Source organism: Cladophialophora yegresii (assembly GCF_000585515.1).
Source record: "Cladophialophora yegresii CBS 114405 chromosome Unknown aczIN-supercont1.6, whole genome shotgun sequence".
Taxonomy (NCBI): Eukaryota; Fungi; Ascomycota; class Eurotiomycetes; order Chaetothyriales; family Herpotrichiellaceae; genus Cladophialophora; species Cladophialophora yegresii.
Genome location: NW_006913050.1, coordinates 1552985 through 1576041, shown reverse-complemented (window position 1 = coordinate 1576041; position 23057 = coordinate 1552985). Strand labels below are relative to the sequence as shown.

The 23057-nt window shown below is 54.4% G+C and overlaps 7 protein-coding genes across 7 annotated transcripts; 3 read left to right on the top strand and 4 right to left on the bottom strand.

Moving 5' to 3' along the window:
• Positions 1 to 163: 163 nt before the first annotated feature.
• A1O7_08584 (phosphatidylethanolamine N-methyltransferase) lies at positions 164 to 3163 on the bottom strand (the record flags this gene model as incomplete). Its single annotated transcript, XM_007762575.1, has 2 exons — positions 164 to 2928; positions 2983 to 3163. The coding sequence occupies 2 exons, from the start codon at positions 3161 to 3163 to the stop codon at positions 164 to 166; spliced, it is 2946 nt and encodes a 981-aa protein (XP_007760765.1).
• A 694-nt stretch (positions 3164 to 3857) lies between these two features.
• A1O7_08583 (cytosolic Fe-S cluster assembly factor nbp35) lies at positions 3858 to 4945 on the top strand (the record flags this gene model as incomplete). The annotated part of the gene is made up of 2 exons (XM_007762574.1): positions 3858 to 3954; positions 4002 to 4945. The coding sequence occupies 2 exons, from the start codon at positions 3858 to 3860 to the stop codon at positions 4943 to 4945; spliced, it is 1041 nt and encodes a 346-aa protein (XP_007760764.1).
• Positions 4946 to 6034: 1089 nt separating this feature from the next.
• A1O7_08582 (uncharacterized protein) lies at positions 6035 to 7510 on the top strand (the record flags this gene model as incomplete). Its single annotated transcript, XM_007762573.1, has 2 exons — positions 6035 to 7244; positions 7383 to 7510. 2 exons carry the CDS (start codon positions 6035 to 6037, stop codon positions 7508 to 7510), a joined length of 1338 nt encoding a protein of 445 aa, XP_007760763.1.
• A 1031-nt stretch (positions 7511 to 8541) lies between these two features.
• On the bottom strand, positions 8542 to 10542 carry A1O7_08581 (uncharacterized protein; the record flags this gene model as incomplete). Its single annotated transcript, XM_007762572.1, has 3 exons — positions 8542 to 8631; positions 8701 to 10219; positions 10271 to 10542. 3 exons carry the CDS (start codon positions 10540 to 10542, stop codon positions 8542 to 8544), a joined length of 1881 nt encoding a protein of 626 aa, XP_007760762.1.
• Positions 10543 to 12147: 1605 nt separating this feature from the next.
• Positions 12148 to 13803, bottom strand: A1O7_08580 (threonine synthase; the record flags this gene model as incomplete). Its single annotated transcript, XM_007762571.1, has 1 exon — positions 12148 to 13803. The coding sequence occupies one exon, from the start codon at positions 13801 to 13803 to the stop codon at positions 12148 to 12150; it is 1656 nt and encodes a 551-aa protein (XP_007760761.1).
• Positions 13804 to 15793: 1990 nt separating this feature from the next.
• Positions 15794 to 17122, bottom strand: A1O7_08579 (uncharacterized protein; the record flags this gene model as incomplete). Its single annotated transcript, XM_007762570.1, has 1 exon — positions 15794 to 17122. One exon carries the CDS (start codon positions 17120 to 17122, stop codon positions 15794 to 15796), a length of 1329 nt encoding a protein of 442 aa, XP_007760760.1.
• A 3459-nt stretch (positions 17123 to 20581) lies between these two features.
• On the top strand, positions 20582 to 22273 carry A1O7_08578 (uncharacterized protein; the record flags this gene model as incomplete). The annotated part of the gene is made up of 1 exon (XM_007762569.1): positions 20582 to 22273. One exon carries the CDS (start codon positions 20582 to 20584, stop codon positions 22271 to 22273), a length of 1692 nt encoding a protein of 563 aa, XP_007760759.1.
• Between the last annotated feature and the right edge of the window lie 784 nt (positions 22274 to 23057).

Here is a 23057-nt window from a genome sequence, read left to right as displayed (position 1 = left end):
AGCACCATGGAATATCAGTCCCTTAAACATTCGTCTTCCGTTGGCGTGTATCTCGCACAGAACCCTCAACTTCTGATTTTTGTTGTGTTCGGGCGAAGCGAACCGTCATGCTTGCATCGTTTGTAAGTCTTCGGTAAGAATAAAAACTCTGACGCATGAATCATCAAGAGCTTCCCTCAATGGGTGTCCCTGGACCTCTTGACTTCGACATGCTGAAAGGCGCCAACACCTTCTTCGCCTCCCATATCCGCCAGGCCAGGTTCTCCACCTTCCCATCTGCCTTGACCACCTCGGGCGCAAACTCAATGCCAAACATCTGGTGGATCACGTATACCACACGTTTAGCATATTTCCCGTCTCGATCGACCAGGCTTCCAAATGCTTCAGAGACAGTCCGTGGTGCGATATCTGGGTCGCGGTCGAAGCAATTCTGCACAATGGGCAACAGTATCTTCTCAATAGTGTGACGGACCAAGGCATCCTGGTGTGGAGCTACTGGAGTGGAAAGTGTTATGTTGGACTCCAGAGATAGGTCATCTTCGCTAAAGCGTGGGATGCGCACTTCAAACGGTAACGAGATAGCCATGACATTGTGCTTCCCATTGTGGTGGTATCGGAACTCGAAAACGCCCTGAGTCCACCATAACTTGTCGCCAGAGAAGAGCATCTCACCTGTCAAGCAATCTTTCAAATTGCCGTCCTCTGTAGTTTTCGTGCTCTTGATGTCTGCTGATATTATGCCCACTTCGGATTGGAGGATCTCGTACTCGTCACGATTTGTAGCAATCCATCTTCCGGACGACGATAGCCTGGTCACTTCGCGCGAGTTGTTGTCCGAAACCATGTACAGACCAATCCAGTCCCGCTTGCTGTGGTTCAAAGGTGCGGTCCATTTGACTTTGATCGGAGCGCCGTACTCGAAGAGTAGGGGCTTGAAGTTGTTGGTCCGCTCCGCGGGGACCCTGGCTTGCTCGGACTCCTTATCGCTCGACCGTTGTGATTCAGCAAGAGCTGATGCAGGCGTGCCTTCGATTTCCAGCTCGTACTCTTTCGGGTTCAGTCCAGCAAGGTCCGAGTCATGCCTTGTCAAGCTGAGGCGGTGTGCGCTCTTTGGCAAGAGACTCCTCGTGTCCTCAACGATGCTAGTCATACCCGCGGTCAATCTCGGCTTCGCCGCGTCGATCATATCCTCGATCACGTCGAATGCTTCTCCAAGCATTTTGTCCATGCCATCTTGCCATTCGCGTAGCGGTGGTGGCAGCGACCTCCGCAGGCTCTTGACCAGGCCCGCGTCCTGACGAAGACTCCTGCCGTAGAGCTTCTGCATATGGGGTCTTTCGACAAATTGGATAAAGGTCAGACTGAGGGTGTGGCTTAGGAGGGCTAGGCAAAACATGGCTTTACTACTCGTAATGAGAGCAATGCCCCAAACTCCCGCCGTACCGAGGACCCTCTCTGGATTATTGAGAAAGCGATAGATACCACCGTATGTCAGCTTCGAAGAGTGGTCGAAGAAAAAGTCGCCGAAAAACCAACCAAACTCACCGAGTGAGTCGTAGATGCTGAAAGAAACCCAGATCTGAAGAGCGATCAGGCCTAGTCCGATGACGTGTTTAGGCAGTGCCATCCCGTTGTCCCAGTTCGAAGGGATGTGGTACATCTTCCAAGCCGCGGCAACGAAGCTGGAATAACACAGAGTCATGCTGAGATGATAGATCCCCTTCCACTGCCTCCAAGCTTCGCCCGTACTTTCGCCGTACTTGAGGAAATGTCGGGTCCATTTCTTCTTCTCTGATTGTCTGTTCAGCAAATAGCCAATACCCGCGGAGTACCAAATCCGGCAAATGGTCGCGTTGACAACAAGAAGTGTCTGATAAGGTCTCGTATTCGGGGTGCACACGGTCAAAGCAATTAAGTAGAGTTGCAGTAAAAAGACCGCAGTGTCGGTGGTCCGATACAGATCGAAGTTCTGCAGGCCTAGTAGATTGTGCGTTTGGGATGGTTGCGCATGGGCTGGGTGTGGCCATATTTCGGCTGTGGAGCTGTAATCTGTCGGCGATTTGTCCGTTTGTGCCACCGCCGGCAACTCATTGATCGCTCGGCGGGGAGGCGGAGAGCTGTAAGTACGCTCGATATGAGGACTTTCAACCATGACCAGAAATGCAAATTGCGCAGCATGAGCAATGATTGAAATGAAGAGGACTTTATAACTGGCCGCCATCAACGATGCTCCGTAATAGCCGGCATACCCTATGGAGTACATCGGGTGAGGGGCCATCTCGAAAACCCCGTCAAAGGTCAACTCTTGGTCAATAAGGTAGAAAAAGTCACCCCAATACCAGGCGAAATCCTTGACGACGCGATGGGCATCCAGCTTAACCCAGATGTTGAAGGCGAACAGGGCTATGCCGGCCAACCATCTAAGCAAGGTCACAAAGACCGACTCAGACGCTGGTGTATGAGCGCATGCTATGGCGAAGAGCATATAGGTCGTAAAGTCGCACATCAGAATGAGGTCGACCAGGCGGCGGAAGAGTAACCACGTATTGTACTCAAGCGGAGCAGTATCGAAATTGTAATCTTTGGGGATCTTGGTCTCAAATTCTCTCTTGAGGAAGGCACGCAGCTTTGGATGAGGGTTTTCTCCGTTCGAAGCGATGGGAAACAGCTTCGACTTTCGAGCCCAACGCACCAACAACTTGTGATGAGACTGCATATGGAGTAGGTATCCTATGCCAATGTTGTAACCGGCTCTCCAGCACAAGAAAATGGTGGCCAGTACTGGTTTCCTCGCGGTTGAAGGGAGGAACCAGGCCAGAAGAACATGGAGCAACAGGATCAAGAGCACACATATGTCTGACAAGTTCTTCGGCTCTGTGGGGGACAGCAGCTGGGAGACCATGTCATGGGTGTATGGCACAGTGAAGACTGGGGTGTTTCAGCGTCGCGTCAGGCGTAAACAATGTCACATACTGCACTTACCAGTACCATCTGGGGTGCGGCCGAAAGTCTTGCGGTCTTTGTCATCTTTGACTTCCTTCTCCTCGAGCGCGTTGAGCTCGAGAACCGCTCTTCGGGCATCCTCCTTGCTGTGTACTCTGATGGGTGTGTTTCTCTTCCGCAGACTCTCTGTACCGGCATCGGCAGCAGCTGGGTTAGCCATATTTTCGTTCATCCAGCAAGGTGTTGACAGCCTTCAATGGAGGAGGCCAAGTGGAATCCCCCTCTATCAATGAGGGGTAAAGCAGAAAAGAGCACGACAGAGCAGATGTTCAAGTGTCGATCCAAGTCCATGGCAGGATTTTCGCAGGAGCTTGAGATCCAAGTCGCAGAAACAAAGGCAGTTGGGGCAGTGAAGTGAAGTAACTTCGCTGTGCGTGGAGGCACCACCGGAGCAGTGGATGAAAACAAAGTGCGGGTGAGCTGTTCCTCTCGGCCATTGTCGCGACCAATGGCAGCGGCTCGCAGTTATTTACTACCCACGCCGCCCCAGCGCATGACGCCAGAGTTAGCCCATGACTTCCAAGTGGGCGCTATCATTGGTTTCTTGCAACGGAAGCCTCACCCACTCTGAGTGCCTGAAGATATGCCGAAGCAAGAGTATGAGCAGAAGCAGCACATGGGAAAGCAAATCTCGACGGAGCTCCTCATGCTGTCTGTGATTGACAGGGCCGCAAGGAGGGGTAGCCGCAAGGCTGAGGGGGGAGACGAGGCTGCAGAGGAGCCAATCATGGCCGTGACGTATTACCAATCCAGTGCATCTTGCATTTTCGCCGCATGACCATACTACCGACGATTGCGAACACACTTTTCCCCTAACAATTCTCCTAGTCCCGCTGTAGAGTCGGAAATCATAAATGGCACCTTCCTTCGAGGAACCACTGCAAGAACCCGTCGCGGAGGTGCTGGAGAACCCTCTTAAGAAGAAACCAGAACTCGTCGCCCCAGAACCTGGTATGTGATTGCGCCTTTCATGAAGTCCTGCTAACATGATGCATTAGAACACTGCCCTGGCCCCGAGTCTGAACAAGCAGGCAAAGGTGATGCCTGTGACGGGTGTCCCAATCAAGCGATATGTGCCTCTACACCCAAGGGTCCAGACCCGGACATCCCTCTCATAACCGAACGGCTCGCCGGTATAAAACATAAAATCCTTGTTCTGTCCGGGAAAGGCGGCGTCGGAAAATCTACTTTTTCTACTCTCCTGGCCCACGCATTTGCTGCGAACCCCGACTCGACCGTTGGAATTATGGATACGGATATCTGCGGTCCTTCGATACCTAAGATGATGGGTGTCGAGGCCGAGACAATACACGTCAGCAATGTCGGATGGAGTCCAGTATGGGTGACGGACAATCTAGGGGTCATGAGTGTTCAATTTATGCTGCCCAACCGGGACGATGCCGTTATATGGAGAGGCCCGAAGAAGAACGGACTCATTAAACAGTTTTTAAAAGACGTCGAATGGGGCGAACTGGACTATTTAATCGTCGATACCCCTCCAGGCACATCAGACGAGCATCTCTCGGTAAATTCCTTCCTGAAGGAATCCGGCGTGGATGGTGCGGTAGTGGTAACGACGCCACAAGAAGTATCTCTCCTGGACGTGCGCAAAGAGATCGACTTCTGTCGGAAGGCTGGGATTCGAGTGCTCGGGCTGATTGAGAACATGTCTGGTTTTGTCTGTCCCAAATGCACCCACGAATCTCAGATATTCCGGGCAACGACAGGAGGAGGGCAGAAACTCTGTGCAGATATGGGCATCCCTTTCCTGGGCTCGGTACCGTTGGATCCGCGGATAGGGATGGCATGCGATTTTGGTGAAAGCTTCATGGACAGTTTCCCAGACAGTCCAGCTTGCAAGGCATTGCGACAAGTTGTAAGATCAGTCGGCCGATTGATTGGCGAGGACCCCGACCAAGTTCTTCCGGATGGACCGATATAACTACCTTCTGCGCGCGTTCCCCCTGCAGGATCGCGGCAGTAGAAGCACAAGGTTTCGGGCGTTTCTTAAATGGCATGCGGGCGGCACACCGACCGCCAGCATGGAAAGGCGTCGTTGCTCCGTACTAATGGCGAAAATGGTGCAGCGGTACAGCTTATTAGCTGGGTGACGGTCACGAAACCCCGGCGGCAGATGAAGCTGGAGCGACTTGGCGTGTCGTAGATCGATGCCGCGTGTCATGGCCTATGCTCATCCAAAGGCTTCTGCAGACTGCCATGATTTTCCACGGATCGCAGCCAGCAACATTCGTTGCGAGTTAGCGGTCCCTGGGCCACGCTCGGACAATTGACAGGTCGGCGTAGGGTCAATAATCCTCACGCAAACGTGCGGAGGCGGTGCCAAGCACTGGTCGGCCAAAACGGGCTAGCACGGCGGGGAGATGAAACTGCAACCTCTGCGCCTCTGTTTCACATTCATCCCTTTCTCACGAAACCGGCCGTTTCTGGCCTGCTCATCCAGACGATATCCTGCTCTTTGCCCACTCTGAGATCTCCCAGCCTCGAGATCAACGGCAGCTGCCTCCACAGCCAGTAGCCTTGCCGTCGCATGCCCACCGCCATGCCCTCCTGTCCTTGGCCATGGTTGGCTCCTTCAGATCTGGCCGGTCACAGAGCCCTGACATTCGTCAAAAGCTCTCTCCGTTTTCCAAGATCCATCAGCCGCGCCAGAAGCTCGGTGGAGAGCTCTCGGCATCCACCGTTGACATGCAGACGGAGATCCTGAGACGTGCAGATGGCGTGGCCCACGGCTCTGCTGCACGGTTCGAGACGAGGACGTGCATGTATAGAGTACTAGAACTGCCTCCCTACTGACCCTATTATTTCCTGGCCATCAATCCGCATTCTCTATCCTCGTTGGCCATTGAGCCTTGTTGCCTTCCTTTTTGTGTATTCGCATTTACCTTCACTTCACAGAGGGCCGGTCCTTCACCTAACATTTCGCCACTGCCCTCGCCGACTGCTCACTTCTACATCCATCCTTCTCGTTCTCACCTTCGTCTCGAGTCGCCAGTCGACCCTTACGGATAACATGCTTAGCATTCATTCCATTTTCCTGGTCGTTCTTTTTCTCGCAACAGTCTTCGCCTCGCCAGTCAGGTTAAAACAAAAGCGTTCATTTAAAGTCCCTCGTATACAGCAGCACAATTACGTCCCTAACGGCAAAGCGGCCTACCGCAGAGCCCTCGTCAAGTTTGGACTTGGCGACATTCAATTTTTGCCCGATGGGGAGGTAGCCACGCGGATCGCGGCAGCGACTGAAGCTCAGATCAATGGAGACGGCGAGGACGGCGAGACGACTGCCTCACCCACCCAAAACGATGCTCAATTTCTGTCGCCGGTTAATGTTGGAGGCCAGACCCTGATCATGAACTTTGACAGTGGTTCATCGGATACGTATGACAGACCCCTCCCCACGCAGTTCCACAAACGCATCACATATTATATGAGACTAACCAGGCCACCGACACACAGTTGGGTTTTCAACACCAACCTCCCCGCCTCCTCTCAGCAAGGCCACACAATTTACGACCCCACCCAATCAACCACCTTCTCAAACGCGCTTGATGGCTCAACCTTCAACATCACCTATGGCGATGGCTCTTCGGCATCCGGTCCCGTGGGCGTTGATGAACTCGACATCGGTGGCGCCACCGTTGCCGCCCAGGCAATCGGTCTCCCAGACACCGTGGCCGACAGCTTCGTGACGGACTCTGCGTCGAATGGACTTGTCGGTCTCGCATTCTCCCAGCTGAACACCATCGAGCCTCAACAGCAGAAGACTTTCTTCGACAATATCCTCCCCGACCTGACCTTGCCCGTGTTCACGGCGCAACTCAAGTCCGGCGAAGTTGGGTCCTACGAATTCGGCAACATCGATCAAACAGCATTTACTGGCCAGCTGACCACCACACCCGTCGACTCCTCACGCGGCTTCTGGGAAGTCGATTCTGCAAGCTTTGCCGTCCAAGGCGTCCAGGAGACAGGCCAAATTGCCAATGGCAAGGCCATCGTCGACACGGGCACCTCGCTCATGCTGGTGCCTGACGAGATGTTGGTGGCATACTGGAATACTGTCGACGGGGCGCAGCTGAGCCAGGATGCCGGCGGGGTTATCTTCCCCTGCGACACTGCGTTGCCAGATCTGCAGGTTGCCATCGGGGACAGCTACATGGCCACCATTTCCGGCGATGGGATGAACTTTGCAAACGTCGGCAGGGACACTCAGACGGGACAGCAGTGTAAGTCTTGACTCCTTCTCCTTCTTTAAGCCCCCTCGCCCTTCCGGGTTCAGTGGGAATTTCTCAATGCGCCCAAACATTTCAGTATCTCTCCATTCTATCTTTTGAACAGGACATCCCCGCTAACGCATGCTCTAGTCTGCTTCGGTGGCCTGCAATCCAACCAGGGCATCCCCTTTGCCATCTACGGCGACGTCTTCTTCAAGTCTCAGTTCGTCGTCTTTGACGGGTCCGGACCCTCAATCAGCATCGCACCCCATTCTTAGACTCGCCGGGATAACGCAGCCCGCATCACGGCATAGTGACGATTGTTTCATTTGGCGTTCACACAAGAAAAGAGAGGTCGTTGCATAACGCAGAATAGCATCGGCATAGCATAGCATCGGAGTGTGGCAATTGGATATGCATTGCGTCGGAGTGCTTCGCGTCCTTTGAACGTTGAATCCATATCATGTGGTGCAGCATAAATGACATACCATGACCTTCCTGACATTGCATACTCCTCGCCCGTAGCAGTAGTGTACATCCACCCTGCAACCCAAACGGCTTGAATGGAGCGTGGGAGGGTAGGCTAGACGAATCGATCTACGACTGAAATCCCCAAAGAAAATACACAGTACCAACCGCTTACATGTATACTTAGATGTACTGCCTCACCCCTCCATCCTCCCGTACCGAGTCGAGCTACTTGAACGCCATGCTGGTACTGTACCGAGGTTGGAGCGAAGCGACCTACCTAGGTAGGTTTGTAGGTACAGTACAGTACAGTACAGTGCACTACAGTAGAGAGGACCTACCATCCATTCACAGAGCGTTGCAGGTACAGTAGAAGATCTTGCAGCACTATGTACTCTACTCACACACAAACCCCCCCGAACCTCCGGTTCAGTCCCTTTCGGCCTGAGAGCCGTACGCGTGAATGCCGAAAGATCTGGACGCCGTTTTCGTGCTTTCGCCCTCGCCTCTGCCTCTGTACTCCAGATTCCCACGCTCCGTGCATATATCCATGGCCAGTCCAGTCGTCGGCGCTATGCAATGAATGTAGTCTTGCATTGTCTTGCCTTGCCGGCGCCGCGTCGCGAGAGGATCATATATATCATGCCATGTCAATTCAAGTCGTTTCGATCTTGTCATCTCAATAGAGCGAGCAGGCCCAAAGCTTCCATCGGCCTTCGTTGGGTCTATTGTGACTGTGTCTGTACAATATACACTATAAAATATACTGGGAAAGGCAAGTACTCGTGCTCGTGCTCGCTTCGTTGCATATGTCCCTGGTTCCTGGTTCATCGTTGCAGCTTTAAATGTAAAATTTCCCCCTCTCAGGAGCATCCAGCACCCGGTCGCTGACGCAGCAGTGGCCGAAGCCACTTGTGCCATTTTCATCGAACTCGCCTTCCCCGCCGTGAGCGTGGATTTCCCGAATACCCAGATCCATGACCTTTCCGCCGCCGGGCACGGCGCCCCAGCTGAGCGGTCTGAGGACCATGTCTTCGCGCTCGGATTGGGTGGTGCCGGGCGGTAAATGGCACGCCGCGCTGATGGCCATGGAATTGCTTCCAATCAAGGGCATGCCGAAGGGGAGTTTGCGCAGCGCGGTGGCGAAGAGAAACACCAACAGAAAGAAGCCGAGGAAGAGCATAAACAGCATGCCGATGGGCGAGTAGGCCACCGTGGTGATCTCGTCCTTCATGGGCACGGTGCCGTCGCGGGGGATGATGGCGATGTTGGCGAGGAAGATGCTCTGCGAGACGAGCCAGTGCATCAGGCCGGACCCGACAAGGAGCACAATGCCGTACTTGAAGGGCAGCTGCAGGAAGTAGGTCGACTTTTGTTCGCCCCGGGCGTCGCTGACGCGCAGGTACTTGCGGCCTCGGCCGGCCGTGACGCTGAAGCGCATGAGTTCGCGCGCCAGGAACATGACGGTGAAGAGACTGTTGTAGCAGACGTAGAGGAACGAGAAGAGGGCCTGCGGCGCGTTGGCGATCAGGGTCGAGATCGCGATTGTTCTGTTCTCGTAGCCCGGGAGGTTCCAGCCCATGATCAGGTTTTGCGGCTTCACCGTGCCCAGGCCAATGGACCACGCGTTCTGGATCGTCTTGTCGCCCTTGAAGTTCTGGATGCCGAGGGCCAAGCAGATGGACGTCCCGATGCCCGCAAATGAGAACACGGTGAGGAGGAACATCCATTGTTTCCAGGTTGCGGCCTCGTAAAATCGGCGCTGCTTGGGGTCGTACCTCATGGGCATGGACTTGTAGCCGAGCCGGGAGGATGCGACGATGCTGTCATGGCTGGCAAGGCACATCCCCTCGGTTGTTGGGTCGGGATTGCGGAGGAAGGACTGCAAAGCATCGCCCACGGTAACGAGGGGTGTCTCTCCCAGCGAGAATACGACATAGGCGATGGCGCAGGCCTTGAGGATGTTGAAACCCAGCACCACGCCCATGAGGATGAGGTTGAAATGCATATGGCACTCCGATTTGACGGATTCGGACAGGCAGTGATCGACTTCGAACCCGCCCGTCGACCACTCGTCCGCAATGTCGATGAGCTTCGGCGTGATCTTGGAGCAAGGTATGAAGCCCCATCTGTTCTCGCAGCAAGCGTCCGTTTGATTGACGACGTCTGGATTATCGCAAATCCAGGAGAAAGGGTTGTACTGGCTGGTGATCTCTTCGGGGAATTCGTTGTCGGCGATCTTGAACAGAGAGCCCTGGTTCGAGGGAGGATTCTTCACCACCACGATCACGTTCCGGCGGTCTTCGACGAAGTCCCGCGCATAGGCACGAATGCAGTCGTCATTGCTGAGCACGGTATAATTCCCAGCTCGGGCGCCGGCTTGGATCTCGGTGACGTTGCATGCTTCGGTGTCTGGGAATTCAGATTTGTCATAGGCGGCGCCTTGCACGAAACTTTCCGAGGCGTACAGGACGCTATAGTTGTTCGTCGCCAAGGCAGAGTAGAAGACGGAATTGTACCTGGGAATATCAGCTCCATGTAAACCAGGTTGGGCGTGCAGCGCGACTCACACTAGATGCAGCGGAAGCGACGATAATCCCAGAACCCACCACAGAATGACTTTCTTCTTTCTCAAGAAGAGGAGATTCCGCACACTGGGAATCCCGACATCCATCCATTTCTGCTTGGCATGAGCCTTGTCGAGCTCACTTCGACTGGGCGCTGAGAGTAACTGCATGCAGTAATTCGAGCTGGCAAGCAATACCGTGGCCACCACGTTGAGCCCCAGATGCACCCATGTATCTTTGTTCTCGACCTTTCCACAGTCACCGGCGTAGACCATGTAGATGCCTGTTGGATTAAGCAAAGTCAGCATTGTTGCCTTGACATGTCGTGTGCATGCACGAACCTCCTCTCATGTCCATTCCCGACGTTACTAGTCCGATGGTTAAACAGATATTGGTCACGAGCACCGAGACGGCGCAACCCAGGGCTATGCGCGAACTTGTCTTCCATCCTCCTTTCCGTCTCTTCGACACAGTGTTGTCTGCCGTGCCCAGCGGTTTCGGTAGCAGAGGGTGTGGTGTACCGCTTAGAGGATCGGGAGTATATGCGGTGGCGCTGTTGAGGCCTGGACTAAAGATGCTGGCGCTCGGCAGGCTCGAGCCACCAGTGACGGGGAGCGGAGTCAATTGTACATTGTCGTCTGAGTTGAGGTGTTGATATGGCTGTTTGAAGGGTGGCCATTGCGGGATGTGTCTCCTGGAACGAGTGTCAGTCTCCATCTCCATCTCCAGGTTGCTGTGTTCCGTGAACTCGTGCCTACCGCTTTGCGCCAGATTCCATGTTGGCGATTGTTCGTAGATCATGTGAAGGAGCAGGGCGTACAGACGGGGCTGGCACAAGCAACGACTAATACTCGCGCGGTCACAGCAAACTTACTCACGGACTCATGTGCTGCTCACTGTGGTTCACAGCTCACACCGATATACCGACACGCCGAAACAGCGGCCATAGAGCGTGTCCATGTTATTTCCTGCCTCAGACGGCGACAGCGACGGTTACGGCTTACGGCTGGGGCTGGCGCCATAGGAGCTGGGTTCAGTACACAGTAGTGGTGAGCTAAGTGAGACCCAAGATAGAACATCGGGCAGGGGTGTCTTTGGTAAGCAGCGGGGCCTAACCCAGAACTCCAGGTGCACGCGTGGCGCCAGGCGAAGCCTCCAGATCCCTGCCCGAAATTGGCTTACCGACAGGCCTCGGAAGCTGATCAGCACTTTTCCAGCTTTGAGGCTGGACGTCTCGCCGATTCTGGAGGCTGGGCTAGCTGAACAGCGCACCTGTGCGTGCTGTCCCGACGCTGGGCAGCTGCATCTATCAAGCAGTCTAAAGGTCTCAAGCTCGTAGCGAGTGCTGGGCATGACACGCTGGGCACCTATGTGTTCTGCAAAAAGTACGGAGTATTGCACACAAGGAGACGCGGTTGACGGTCGCCGTCGTCGCACCTCATCTCCTCCTCATTGCCTGATTTGCAGAAGTTGAAAATCCAACCAATAACATCAGACGAAGACGGTGGGCCTTGAAAGAGGAAGGACTTCTGGCGCAGTCATGTTGAGCATACCAGATCAAACAAGCAACCTCAATCATTTCAATTCCATCCAACAGATGTCACGATTTATGCTGCGAGCAAGACACACGTCCCCGATTCCTGTTGGGAACGATCGGGGTCCGACGCCCGGGGCGCGACCAATCCTGCACAGTACGAGTACAAGCGAGCTGGACATCAGAAAGCGGGGTTCTGTAACTCGTACTTGGCTGCGCCTGAGAGCAACAAGCCTTGATCATTCAAGTCTACCAAGTGCCCTGATTTGCTGAATAGGAATAGAGGCATTACCACACCCCTCGACTATCAACTCCTTCGCCGACATCTGTGCTGACTCGCGCTCCATCACCCACCATTGCGGCCATCCCCTTTTTCCTTTTCTACCTCGCGAGTAATGATCTCGCGGATGCCGGGCAATCCCTCTGTGGCCGATACCTTCAACAACTTTCGTTCCTTGCTGTCTAGGCCCATGAACTCCTCTGGCAAGACCCGGTTGAAATCGAACCCGGGTTCTTCCCGCAAGGCCAGTTCCACCGCACCTGCGAACTTGGCTGGATGGGCTGTCGCCAGCGACACGACAGGCACGTCTGATGACGACCCGGCCTGGGAGATTTCTCGCAGGCTTGCAGCCACGCCGATCGCCGAATGAGGGTCCAGCACATATCCTTTCGACGAGATCGCCTCGCCCCTGTAGCAGCCTCGTATAGCATCCAGCGTCTCGGCGTTACTGACCCTATAACTACCGAATGTCTCTCGAGCCTTGTCCGAGATTTCCCCATCCACCGTAAAGGAACCAGTCCGCTTCAGGTCTTGGAACCATTGGTTGATCTTGCCTCCAGCCGTCCTCACCGAAGACTCAACCTTGACGTGTGGGTGGAGATCGATTTCATGTTCCAGGGTCAAGTGCCAGAGCAGTCTTTCAAAATTCGAAGACACCAAAATATCCATAGCAGGACTGTATGTCTCCTTGACTCCATCTTCGTGCGCCTGCGCACCGTCTTCCTCGATCCCCTCGTGCGGTTCTGTCGCTGGCTTTTGCTTCTTCGAGTACGACCCCGTCTGCCAGAACCGATGTAGGATGTCGTTTTCGTTTGTCGCTATGACCAGCTTCGCGACCGGGAGGCCCATCCTCTTGGCATAGAATCCAGCCAGAATATCACCAAAGTTGCCCGTTGGCACCACAAACTTGACTTGCTTCAAGTCAGGACGCCTCTTCAGGAGTTGGAAGTACGCGTAAAAGTAATATGTGATCTGCGCCAATATTCGTGCCCAATTTATCGAGTTCACCGCAGCCAGGTGGTGGATCTTATTCATCTCCGGATCGGCGAACAAGGCTTTGACGTAGTCCTGGCAGTCGTCGAAGGTCCCCTGCACGCTCAAGCAATGTACGTTGGGATCCAACACGGTGGTCATCTGAGCTTCTTGGACCGGCGAGACTTTGCCGTCTGGGAACATGATGAAGATACTGACATCCTTCTTCCCCCGAAGGCCGTAAATGGCCGCCGAGCCAGTGTCCCCGGAAGTAGCGCCAATCACGGTAAGGTGGTGTCGCGAGTGCCCTGCCTCGAGATGCTTGTTCTTGCGCACCAGGAAGAACTCGAACAGGTTGCCCAGAAACTGAAGCGCGACATCCTTGAACGCGAACGTAGGTCCATGAAAGAGTTCCAACAAGTGCAGATTTTTCTCCTCGTCCAACGTCACCACCGGCACTGTGTCGGGGTGTCTGAAGGTTGAATAACTGCGGTCGACTATCGATTTGAGCTCGGGGTCCGAGATCTCGCTTTCATCGATGTACAGCCTCATGACCCGGTGGGCAAGATCTGGGAACGAAAGGTCCTTCCAGTTTAAGTACTGCGACCTGACGTTGGGCACTGCATGAGGATGGAATAAACCTCCGTCAGAGGCCAAGCCCTTCAGTACCACCTCCTCGAAGCTGAAGAACTCTCTTGACGACTGATCCTCGTACCGAGTACTGGAGTACTTTGAGTTGTTGGCCACCATTGTAGTGATTGGCCCGGAGCAACAACACTCAGAAAAGTCGTCTAGGCGAGGTCGTTCTAATGGTCATGAAGCGCTGCTTTTTTCAGTGCCCCTTCGGCGGCCTTTCTTAGGTGGCTATGTCTGCACTGTCAAGTCGTCAAGCAAACATGCAATGCCACCTCAAACACGAGTCAGAGTCAAGGAGCCTCGGTGGGAAAAAATTCTAGGGAGAGTCTGACCGAAGAACGCCGGTGGCCCATCAAATCTATGTGATTGGCCAGCTGGGTGGCTGTGCGCGAGACGTGCAGTAGAATTTTGCATGGGCTACGAGTACGCGTACTTTTTGCGTACACAGCAGGCTTGGGAGCTATATTTACTAGGTACACAGAAGGTAGTGTCTGGAGGGCCGGAATCTGGTCTCGCCAGAATTTCTCTGTAGATCTACGCGGTCACGGAAGAGCGCGGTAGGCTCACCATATCCTGACAGCGGCCGCGTATACTAGAAGTTCACGTCAATTACCATGAAAATTGCGGTGCTGGTTGAGAGTGATGGTAGATGCTGATATCGTCGTAAACCTCACAGCAAATCTCCACACTTGAATCCAGGGCGAAGACATTGCCTCTGCTTTGACGTGCGCCACAGCTGCCCTGGCTTGAGCAGTCCGATTCTACCTGTGGCTGCGATGGTGTATTCGAAAAATGTGAAAACTTTGCCTGGGAAAATGTCCTGACAATGAAAGGACCGCAAATGGCACGTGAACGGCCACAGAAAGCATGAAAAACTCGCTTGGCGTTGCTTGGCGAGTTTAACAGATTTGGCGCGCTAGCCTGCGAACGAGTATATCTTCTGCTTGCTCCCTCTCAATTTTTTTTCTTTTCTTCAGTTCGGTACGAAATTCCTCCCTACCCCCTACATTTTGACGACAGCTAACACACAGGTAGACTTTACTTCATAGAATCATTTCTATAGTAAACGTCCTCCGTTGAGCTTCTCACACAAGCCGCGGACCTCAACCTGGCTGATGAAACGAAGTCCTCGGTACCCTAGAGTGAAGCCTTATGTTTGCTCTCGCTGCGTCCTGCGTCGACGGTCTCCGGATCACGGCCAGGACAAGAGAGTGGTGATGATCTTTGACCTGTGTTTGGTGACTTGGCTTCGTGCCGACCTGCACGGGAGGTACCGACGGATTTACTCTGACAGGCCATTTTACTTTTCATGAGCGTGGAACCCTAGCTGGTACATTCTTGAGAAGAGCATGATTTACACCCCGTTGAGTGCGATCTGAAGTTTGATGAGAAAAGACTGCGAGAGGAGGTGAGCCAACGGAATTCCTGATGAAATCCGCTTCGTCTCTGACAGTTCGCAGGCGATTTTTGGTATTCCTACCTAGGTAGGCACGGTTCACAACTTGCTGATGCTATCATGTTTGATTCCCCTCCCAGGATGAAACCTACCTTCCGAACTCCTCGCATCGTCACCGCTGAGATCGGTCGTGCGTACGCACCCACCTGTTCGGACACTCACATACGTGCCGGCAGTTTCAGCTATCCACGCACCACGAAGCTCTTACATTGTCAAACAAACCAGTGTCAAAGTCTACGAGAAGCGAACCTGCTTTCATCAGAAGAAATATAACATCGTGTCGGAAGCTGGTACGTTGTTCTTCATGGCCAGGACGCGCTTTATGGCAGGCAGCGCAGCCAGGTTTCGGATTCCACCACACGCCAAGGCACAGGTACCCGTCAATGTGTAACCCGTACAAGGAGAGAATTTGGCCACAGGCCGTCGACGCTAACCACTGAGGAATGCGTACACACAAAAGGCCGGGTCGGACGCTGCATAGTCGTACACGCTCCATGTTCGTACCACTATAGACAAAAACACATCTGGAAGATTGGGCCACCTCCCCTTCCTGCGCTTTGTTCAAGACTGCTAACATAAGTACACTACGCCGATTCCCATTGACCTTGCCATTGCCACCGCCAACATTGTGCCTCGATGACCCAACCGTCAATTTGAAAACTCGTATCCGCCCACCTCCTCTACCTCGATAGGAAGGGCGGACTTTCTCAGTGGACTCGACGGACCCGGGGAAGGCGAAGCAGGCGTTGTTGACAACCTTCTGATTCCATGAGTGTTGATCCTCAAGGCATCTGTAGGCGAGACGGGCGAAATGGGTGAGACGGCGCTCCGATGAATCGTCCCAGCGGTGAACCGCGTACAATCCAGCTCTCCAATGCCGGGTGTGTCTGACAGGAGAACAGCTTCATCGGCCACTTGGCGCGACGGACGTCTGATGTTCTTCTTCTTGGCCGTCGACTCCCTCCTCAGCTCAAGTTGTTCTCTCAGCCGCTGTATCTGTTCCCGTTCTGCCGCTTCCTGTATCGCTCTCCGCCTGTTTTCCCTGGCGGCGGCGAGCAGGGAGGCGTCCTTCTCCGGCGAATTGACATGTTGCATCAAGAGCTTGTGGGTCTCTTCGGACGCCCGTCGTTTCGCCCTGCTAGGCTCCTCTATCAGCTGTTTCATGAATAAGTCGACGGCCCCGAATCCTCGGGCATGAGGCGGCGTCACGATCGGCGGCGAGTGAGTGAGCGAACTGGTGGGCGTGGTGGCCTGCGGTGGCGGCGTTACTGGGTATTCCCTCGACCGACTGTCCTGGGGCCGCGGTCTGTTCGTGATGTCGCGTTTGAGGAAGTTGAACAGCACGCTGTGCCGCGTCTCATGCGAATTTGATGTTCCCACCCTCGTCAGTCCCTCGTTCGATTCCACCTCCCCCAGGCCGTGGTGGAGAGGCTGCTGGCTACGCTCGCTGAAGCGATCGAGGTCGCTGAATTTACTCCACATGTCGCCGAGCTCCTGAGCGTCCTCCTGCCATTGTCGGTACCATCTCACGCGCTTGAGATTCGCGTACATCTGGCCATCAAGCCTCGTGGCGTGCTCGAAGCAAGCCGCGGCGCTGGGCCTGTTGCCGCTGACATCGGCCAGGAAGCCCCTTATGTACCAGCACTTCGCCATCAATTGGTCGCTCACCGAGTATCGATTCGACTGGCATGACGCTTCGGCTTCCTCGAGTGCCTCTTTGCCTTGGAGGAAGAGGTCCATTCGAAAATCAACATCTTCGGGTATTGAGTTGAAAAACAGGAAATGGGCTCGGCTTAGCAGAGCCTGGCAATACAGCTCGACTGCTCCGCTCTCGATCCAGGAACTTTGCACAGGGTGATCTTTGGTCTTGGGAGTTTCCCGCGTGTGCTGGGATCCGCCGTCGCGTGGACTCGCTGGAGATTCGCTATCGGGGGATCCGTGCGGCGACGCACCGGACAACGACTCTTCAGGCTCCATAGGTAGAAAGTTGATGCTCGTCGCAGAGCACCGAAGACCTACATTGATCAAGCTATATTATGCGGGTGCGAGTGGGGCCGGTAGGAAACAGCCTTTGTCTAGACCTACTAACTAATGCTGCTTCGATGCCGGGTGCGGTGAATTGCACACAGACAACAAAGGCCTTACAACTGCCCCTGGACCTAATTCACACTGTCACGCTATGACTTTGGTACTGCCGTGGAACTCATTCCACGAAAGAGGTGTCGCTACGGTTAGGACCACCCATTCTGGGGTCCAAAAGAGAGCCCGTCCTGATGTTATACCTCGCTCTGCGCTGTTGTCAGCGAGTTTCATGGACGGGCGTGAGGTTAGGAAAGGAAGAATGAGTGTATTGGGGTGCGTAGACGACCACGTCCGATCGCTCTCTTGCCACCCGGGGACATTTGGCCCTCTTCACACAAGATACATGTCTGCAGAATATAATCTTGCGGACGGCGTCTCGGATCCGATTGCGCCACCATGGCAGCTTTTATGAGCTTCAGGGGATCAGCTCTGGTGTTTCTGGAAAGGTCGAGGTCACTATCCCGAAAAGATCCGTGCCTCGGTAGGAAATAGCTACCGATGACATGGCTCTCGATCGGGATGTCGAGAGAAGAGAGAAATGAAAGGTGTGAAACTTACCACATGTGCTGCTCGTCGACGGTATCCTACGGTGAGCGCCACAAGTCTTGACCTTCGGGTCCCAAGTGCAACCGAAATGGATTCGAAGAGCCAAGAGCTGCAAATAGATAACCATATGACTGTCAAATCGGAGGGGCTGTATAGAGGCCGGCCTTCTTTTGTTTTTCGTGCTCTTCTGCATGCCTCATTTTTGCCAGCGCGATCCTGTCCCTTGCAGTGGTTACGACACTGATATAATGACGGAAGACCTCGAGCTGCTGCTGCAGACCGGTATCAGATGACAGACCGTAGGAGTTTGACAGAGTTGACTTGGTGACCATAGGATGTTTTCGATGTTCTGTCAAACGATCCGTGGCTTCTCCCAATCTCTCGAGTATCACATTCGCAGGCACCCGTGCAAAGGTCCCGAGATTCTTTGTGAATCTAAGTAGATTGGGGTCAGACTTGGCCAACCATGAGCGCTAATCCTCCCGAAGCCGCCCTTGGGCCGCGCAGCTTGGCAATCTCTGCGAAGCACATCGAAGTCGTTCATGGTGCTTGTGGACGAGGAGGGGTGCTCCGTGTAGGGGACGACTGTCTTCAGGGTGTTGTGGATCATGCGGTCAATTGTTCCGACAAGGCACCCTAGGACGACGCGAAGTTCTCGCCTCCTCCCATACAGGCCTGGCTACCCCCGGGATCTCTGGGCCAGTGCGAGCTCACTGACACCAGAATAAGAATTATCTAGGTTGCGGCTAACGAGCATTAGCATGGTCTTCTCAGTCAACGACGTTATTTCGTACATGTAAGTGCCACTCATAAGAAGGCCGTGGATGTAGCCTGCATCCCATGGGCAAGAACTTCTCATTCAGCAATGTTAATGTTGGCGTGTTCGAGCCGCACTTGCTGCCGCTGCATGGGTTCAGCAGTCATTTGGACGGATCGATCTGGGGTATCATCATCTCCGAAATGCCTGCCCAATAACCCAGCTCAGGCACAGTATCGTTGAGAGCCACAAAGACTGGGCTGTGGAGGCCTGACTCGGAACACGAGCCTCCGAGCCACACCGCGAGCCATGAAAGCAAGGGCTTGTGCAGAGATGAGCGTGTCCACCAGTGGCAATAGCGACGCGTCGAAGCAAACCCCTTGCGCTGGAAACTTCGACCGCCCGGATACATATTGTTGCCATGGACCGGGTGAGGGACGAACAGACTGTCGATATGGTCCCTCAACGCGAGTGACATTGTTTCTACTCCAGCTTTCCAGCTTCTGGCGCCGACTTCGTCAACCCCATGGCCCAAAATCCCGAGCTTTCCAGGGATGATCCATATGCCACTCAAGACGGTCAGTGTGAACAAGAAATACCGGAACAATGGTTTGTGGCCGCGATATTTCCTGCAGTCAGCGAGGAATCTAAGTAGCGCCAGATCGGTGTCGATGTTGCAACATAGCCTTCTGGAATGGTTTGGTTCTGCTGATGCTCTGGTAAGGCAGAGGATATGGGGTTTGCCGGCGCTTCGACCACATCCAACGGCAAGTGCTGTTGTAGGCGTCTTGAGTCTACGTCTGTCTCGGTACGCTTCAGGTTCCGGGTGGGGAAGCTCTTGCGCAGTTGATCTTCCTCTTCCTCTTCACAGGCACTGCCATTGTGTGTCCAGACGTTGCGGAATCGTCTGCGGACATGGTCGGAGGTGGATCTGGCTGGTGCTTGTCCGCGACTTCATCAGGTAACTAACTGGTCAGTGCGGACTGATCGATCTTTGGTGCTGCCTACAGGGGCAGATGAGGAGGACGCATGCGTCCACAAAGGTGCCTGGCTGGAGGTGCCAACTACCGCCTGTTGTGGTGGCATTTGTCCATGTGACGCGATGTAGTGGCATCGTCGGAGTTGTCAAGGCTGTTTAGAGGCCTTGGTGGGGAGACGAGGTCGGGCGCAAGTCTTGGAGGTTGCAGATTGAGCGGAGGTGTTCTCGATGGAGCTCGACGAACCGATCTTGCCACTCTGGAAAGCGTCGCTCTCGAAAGTATAGGACGGCGGGATGAAGCTTGAGCGCTGAGCAAGATGGGCCATGGCCAGACACGATAACCAAGCTTGGCACCCTGGCATCGTTAGGCTGGAAAGATTCGTGTTCAATTGTGCTTTGACGGGTAGTGCGCAGCCTGGGAGCGGGTGAAGATTTTGGCAAGGTCTCCTCTAAGGGATCCCTGTTCCTCATCTTCGCGAACCCTTCACTGTGGCTGGTTGTGTTCGCTGGTTTCCTGTACCGATGCAATTGGTGAAGGGATGTCAAATTGAGGGCGAAATTGAGCAGGCCGGTCTTGCGGGCATAGGTGATCAGCTAGCATCGGGTTTTTGCTGCTGCGTGGTCGGAGGAAGCATCCATTGTCCCTTGCCTGATCCATGTTTGCTGACGTGACGGCTCGATTTGTTGACAAAGGGATTCCGGACACGGCAGCGAGGAATGTGATTTTCGTGCCCCACTCAGGACGAAGTTGCGGCACCGATGGCCGATGGAGCAGAAGCACAGATCAGCCCAAAACACAGTCAGGTGAAATATCGGTCACGAGAAGGGATGAGGACTAAGGAGTCTGGTGGATGCCCCAGAGACTCCCCCTTCCTCATTGTCCCTTTCCACGCATCCAGCTTGAAGCTGGTAGTCACCCTGTACTGTCGGTGCGAGCCGCCGGGGTCAGCCCTCGTCCCCCTCCCTTTGTTGTCTCTTCTTCGAGCGAGTCCCTCTTTCTCTGTCCTATCCCTATGCTGTTGCGCACGCCCGGGACGCCCGTAGAAGACGTGGTAGATCGCAGAGAGCCGCCATGACAGAACGAAGCGAACGTCGCCAGCAGCTGAAGACGTCGTATGTCACCAATGCAGACACCCGCCCCAAGGACCGCGGTGAGGCGCTACCCTCGCGGTCAGATCGACAACGTCGACACGTCGCCGTACCAGACAACAGCCCCCACGTGAGTATCAACGCCTCGAGCTCTAAAAGCTCGACTCATACTCCTATGCCATCCGTCTCCTGTGACGGTGATCACGCCAGCGTCCCAGCGTCGAGGGCTCCACGCAAGGTCCTTTCGAAACCTGAACCGGACGCTGGCTCCGGACAGGCTGAGGAAAACGTCCGTGTCCGAGCGAATTTTGAAACCACTTTGGCGACGACTGGCTATATCAAGAAGGGCCTGCTCGCTGCCACGGACCAGCTTGTGACGAGCCACCTGTTCAGGAGTGTCCTGCTTTTTTTGATCCTGCTCGGTGCGGTCTGGTTGGCACGCCGGCAGGTGTCAAACATTGATGCCGCCATGATCGACGTGGCTGTCCGAAGCTGGAGTCTTCTGGAGACGACTTCCCTCGCCGCGTTCGATATTGCTATACGTACCGCCGCCAGTGTCGTCCAACTATCCGTGTTGGGTGGCCGCTGGATCGACAACCAAGGAGGGTATCGAGGCCTCCTGCGGCAAGCCACCGAGTCGATACTCGGCGTGGGCACACTTTGCGCGAGCACAACGACTCTGTGGATCGCCACCTGGCTACATATCCCCTGCGTGCCACTTGACGTGCAGATAGTGACTGGAATTCTGAATGAAACAGTCCGCGAACTTGATGGCTGGGTTGGGATCTCGGACACCCTACCTCCCTACATCGACTCCTTTTATTGGGCCACCACGCCTCTTCAGAGCGTGCAAACACGGCTCCAGTGGAGCGACGTCGCCCTCCCACCAAAGGAAGCGCTCACTAAGACGCTAACGAGATACATGCGGGAGCTTCTCATTAGCGCACAACGTATGTACAGCATAACCCTCACAACAAACAGATTGCTCGTGATGGCGGTCATCAATCTCAAGGAAGTTCAGGTGATGGTCGACGAAGTGACGACGCCCTCGAAACGGTGGACGTGGACAGCGCAGCAACACGCCTCTGCTGAAGAGATGCTCTATCGCTTGATCGACGGTTTCGACAAGCTAATAGCGAACACTGCCGAGGCCACGTCCTCCTGCCTTGCAACGTTGGAGAAGGCACACGCGCTTGGCCTCGAATGCGGGGGCCTGGCCGCGCAGTGTCGAGAAGCCATTGCCGCGATGCCTGAGGCGCAATACGCGTCTCCCTTTGGCCTCTTTATTAGGAAAACCGACGATCTCCTCACGGCGTTGAGTAGGCTTGTCCAGGACTCCACGCAGCCAAACACCAAGAGTATCATCGACAAGCTAGCCCATGGTCGAAGAAAACTGAATAACCACCGCGCAAAGCTCGCGCAGACCCGGACGGTCATCTCTGTTTCTCGAGCTCCGACCAACGCAACGGCCCTGCAACCGCTGCGGGAAGCGATACATGAGGTCCTAGGGTACCTGAACACCGCAAAACAAAGACCACGGCCGAACCGAAATTACGGCAGGCCGGACGAGGAGGGGTTCTTCACGATGCCACCCGCTTTCTCCGCCATGCCTGTGGTGATGCCTGCCTCCATCAAAGCTGCTCCTGTTGTGACGATCACCGAATCATTCGGCTGAGTTGGTGCTGGCGACCTTGGCACGGAACGCTTGTCCACGCGGCGACGAACTCACTATCTTCGTCTCTGGCTTCGGTCTCGGTCGGATTGCTTGTTGGGTAGCTGTCCCAGCCTCCACCACGTCCTCTCCCGTGTTGGGTGGAGGTTGGGCGTGTGGAGAGGTTACAATCTCGTCGGCGAGAAGCTGGTACAATTCCTCCGGCAAGGTATCAAAACCCTAAAGCCTCCCACGGGGGGTCCATATCAGCGCCGATTCTCGCATTCGGCAACGTATCGACGCTGAAGCGGTCGCAGCCACCAAAACATGACAGCATCGACGTCCAGGCAAAGTATCCTCGTTAGGTCTAGATTGACATCCAGGAAGGGAGACGCGTGGAATCGGTCACTCAGCAGCGATCACAGGGTTGTGCAATTTGGGACCTCGACCTACTAGACAGAGGTTCGGGGATGAGCATTGCAGAGTTAAATCCCATCCCTGCCTATTCTCAAAAAAGACATGTCTTGTGTGATGCTCGACGAGTTTGAAGGACTGCGTTGACGGTCTCGCTTGACCTTCCTAGAAACAGAGATGGCTAAAATAAGGCGCGGGTTTGATAATCACCAATGGTTAGTGCTCCATTTCTACAGCCACATCATCCCTGATATAGTAGGCAAAAACAAAAAGAATTTTGACCAGATTGAGGCTCGAACTCAAGACCTTCTCCGGACATTGTTTAATGTTAAGGAGATGTGATAACCACTGTTGCAGATGTTAGATTCATAAGTTGGCAAGGATAGAGGAGGAA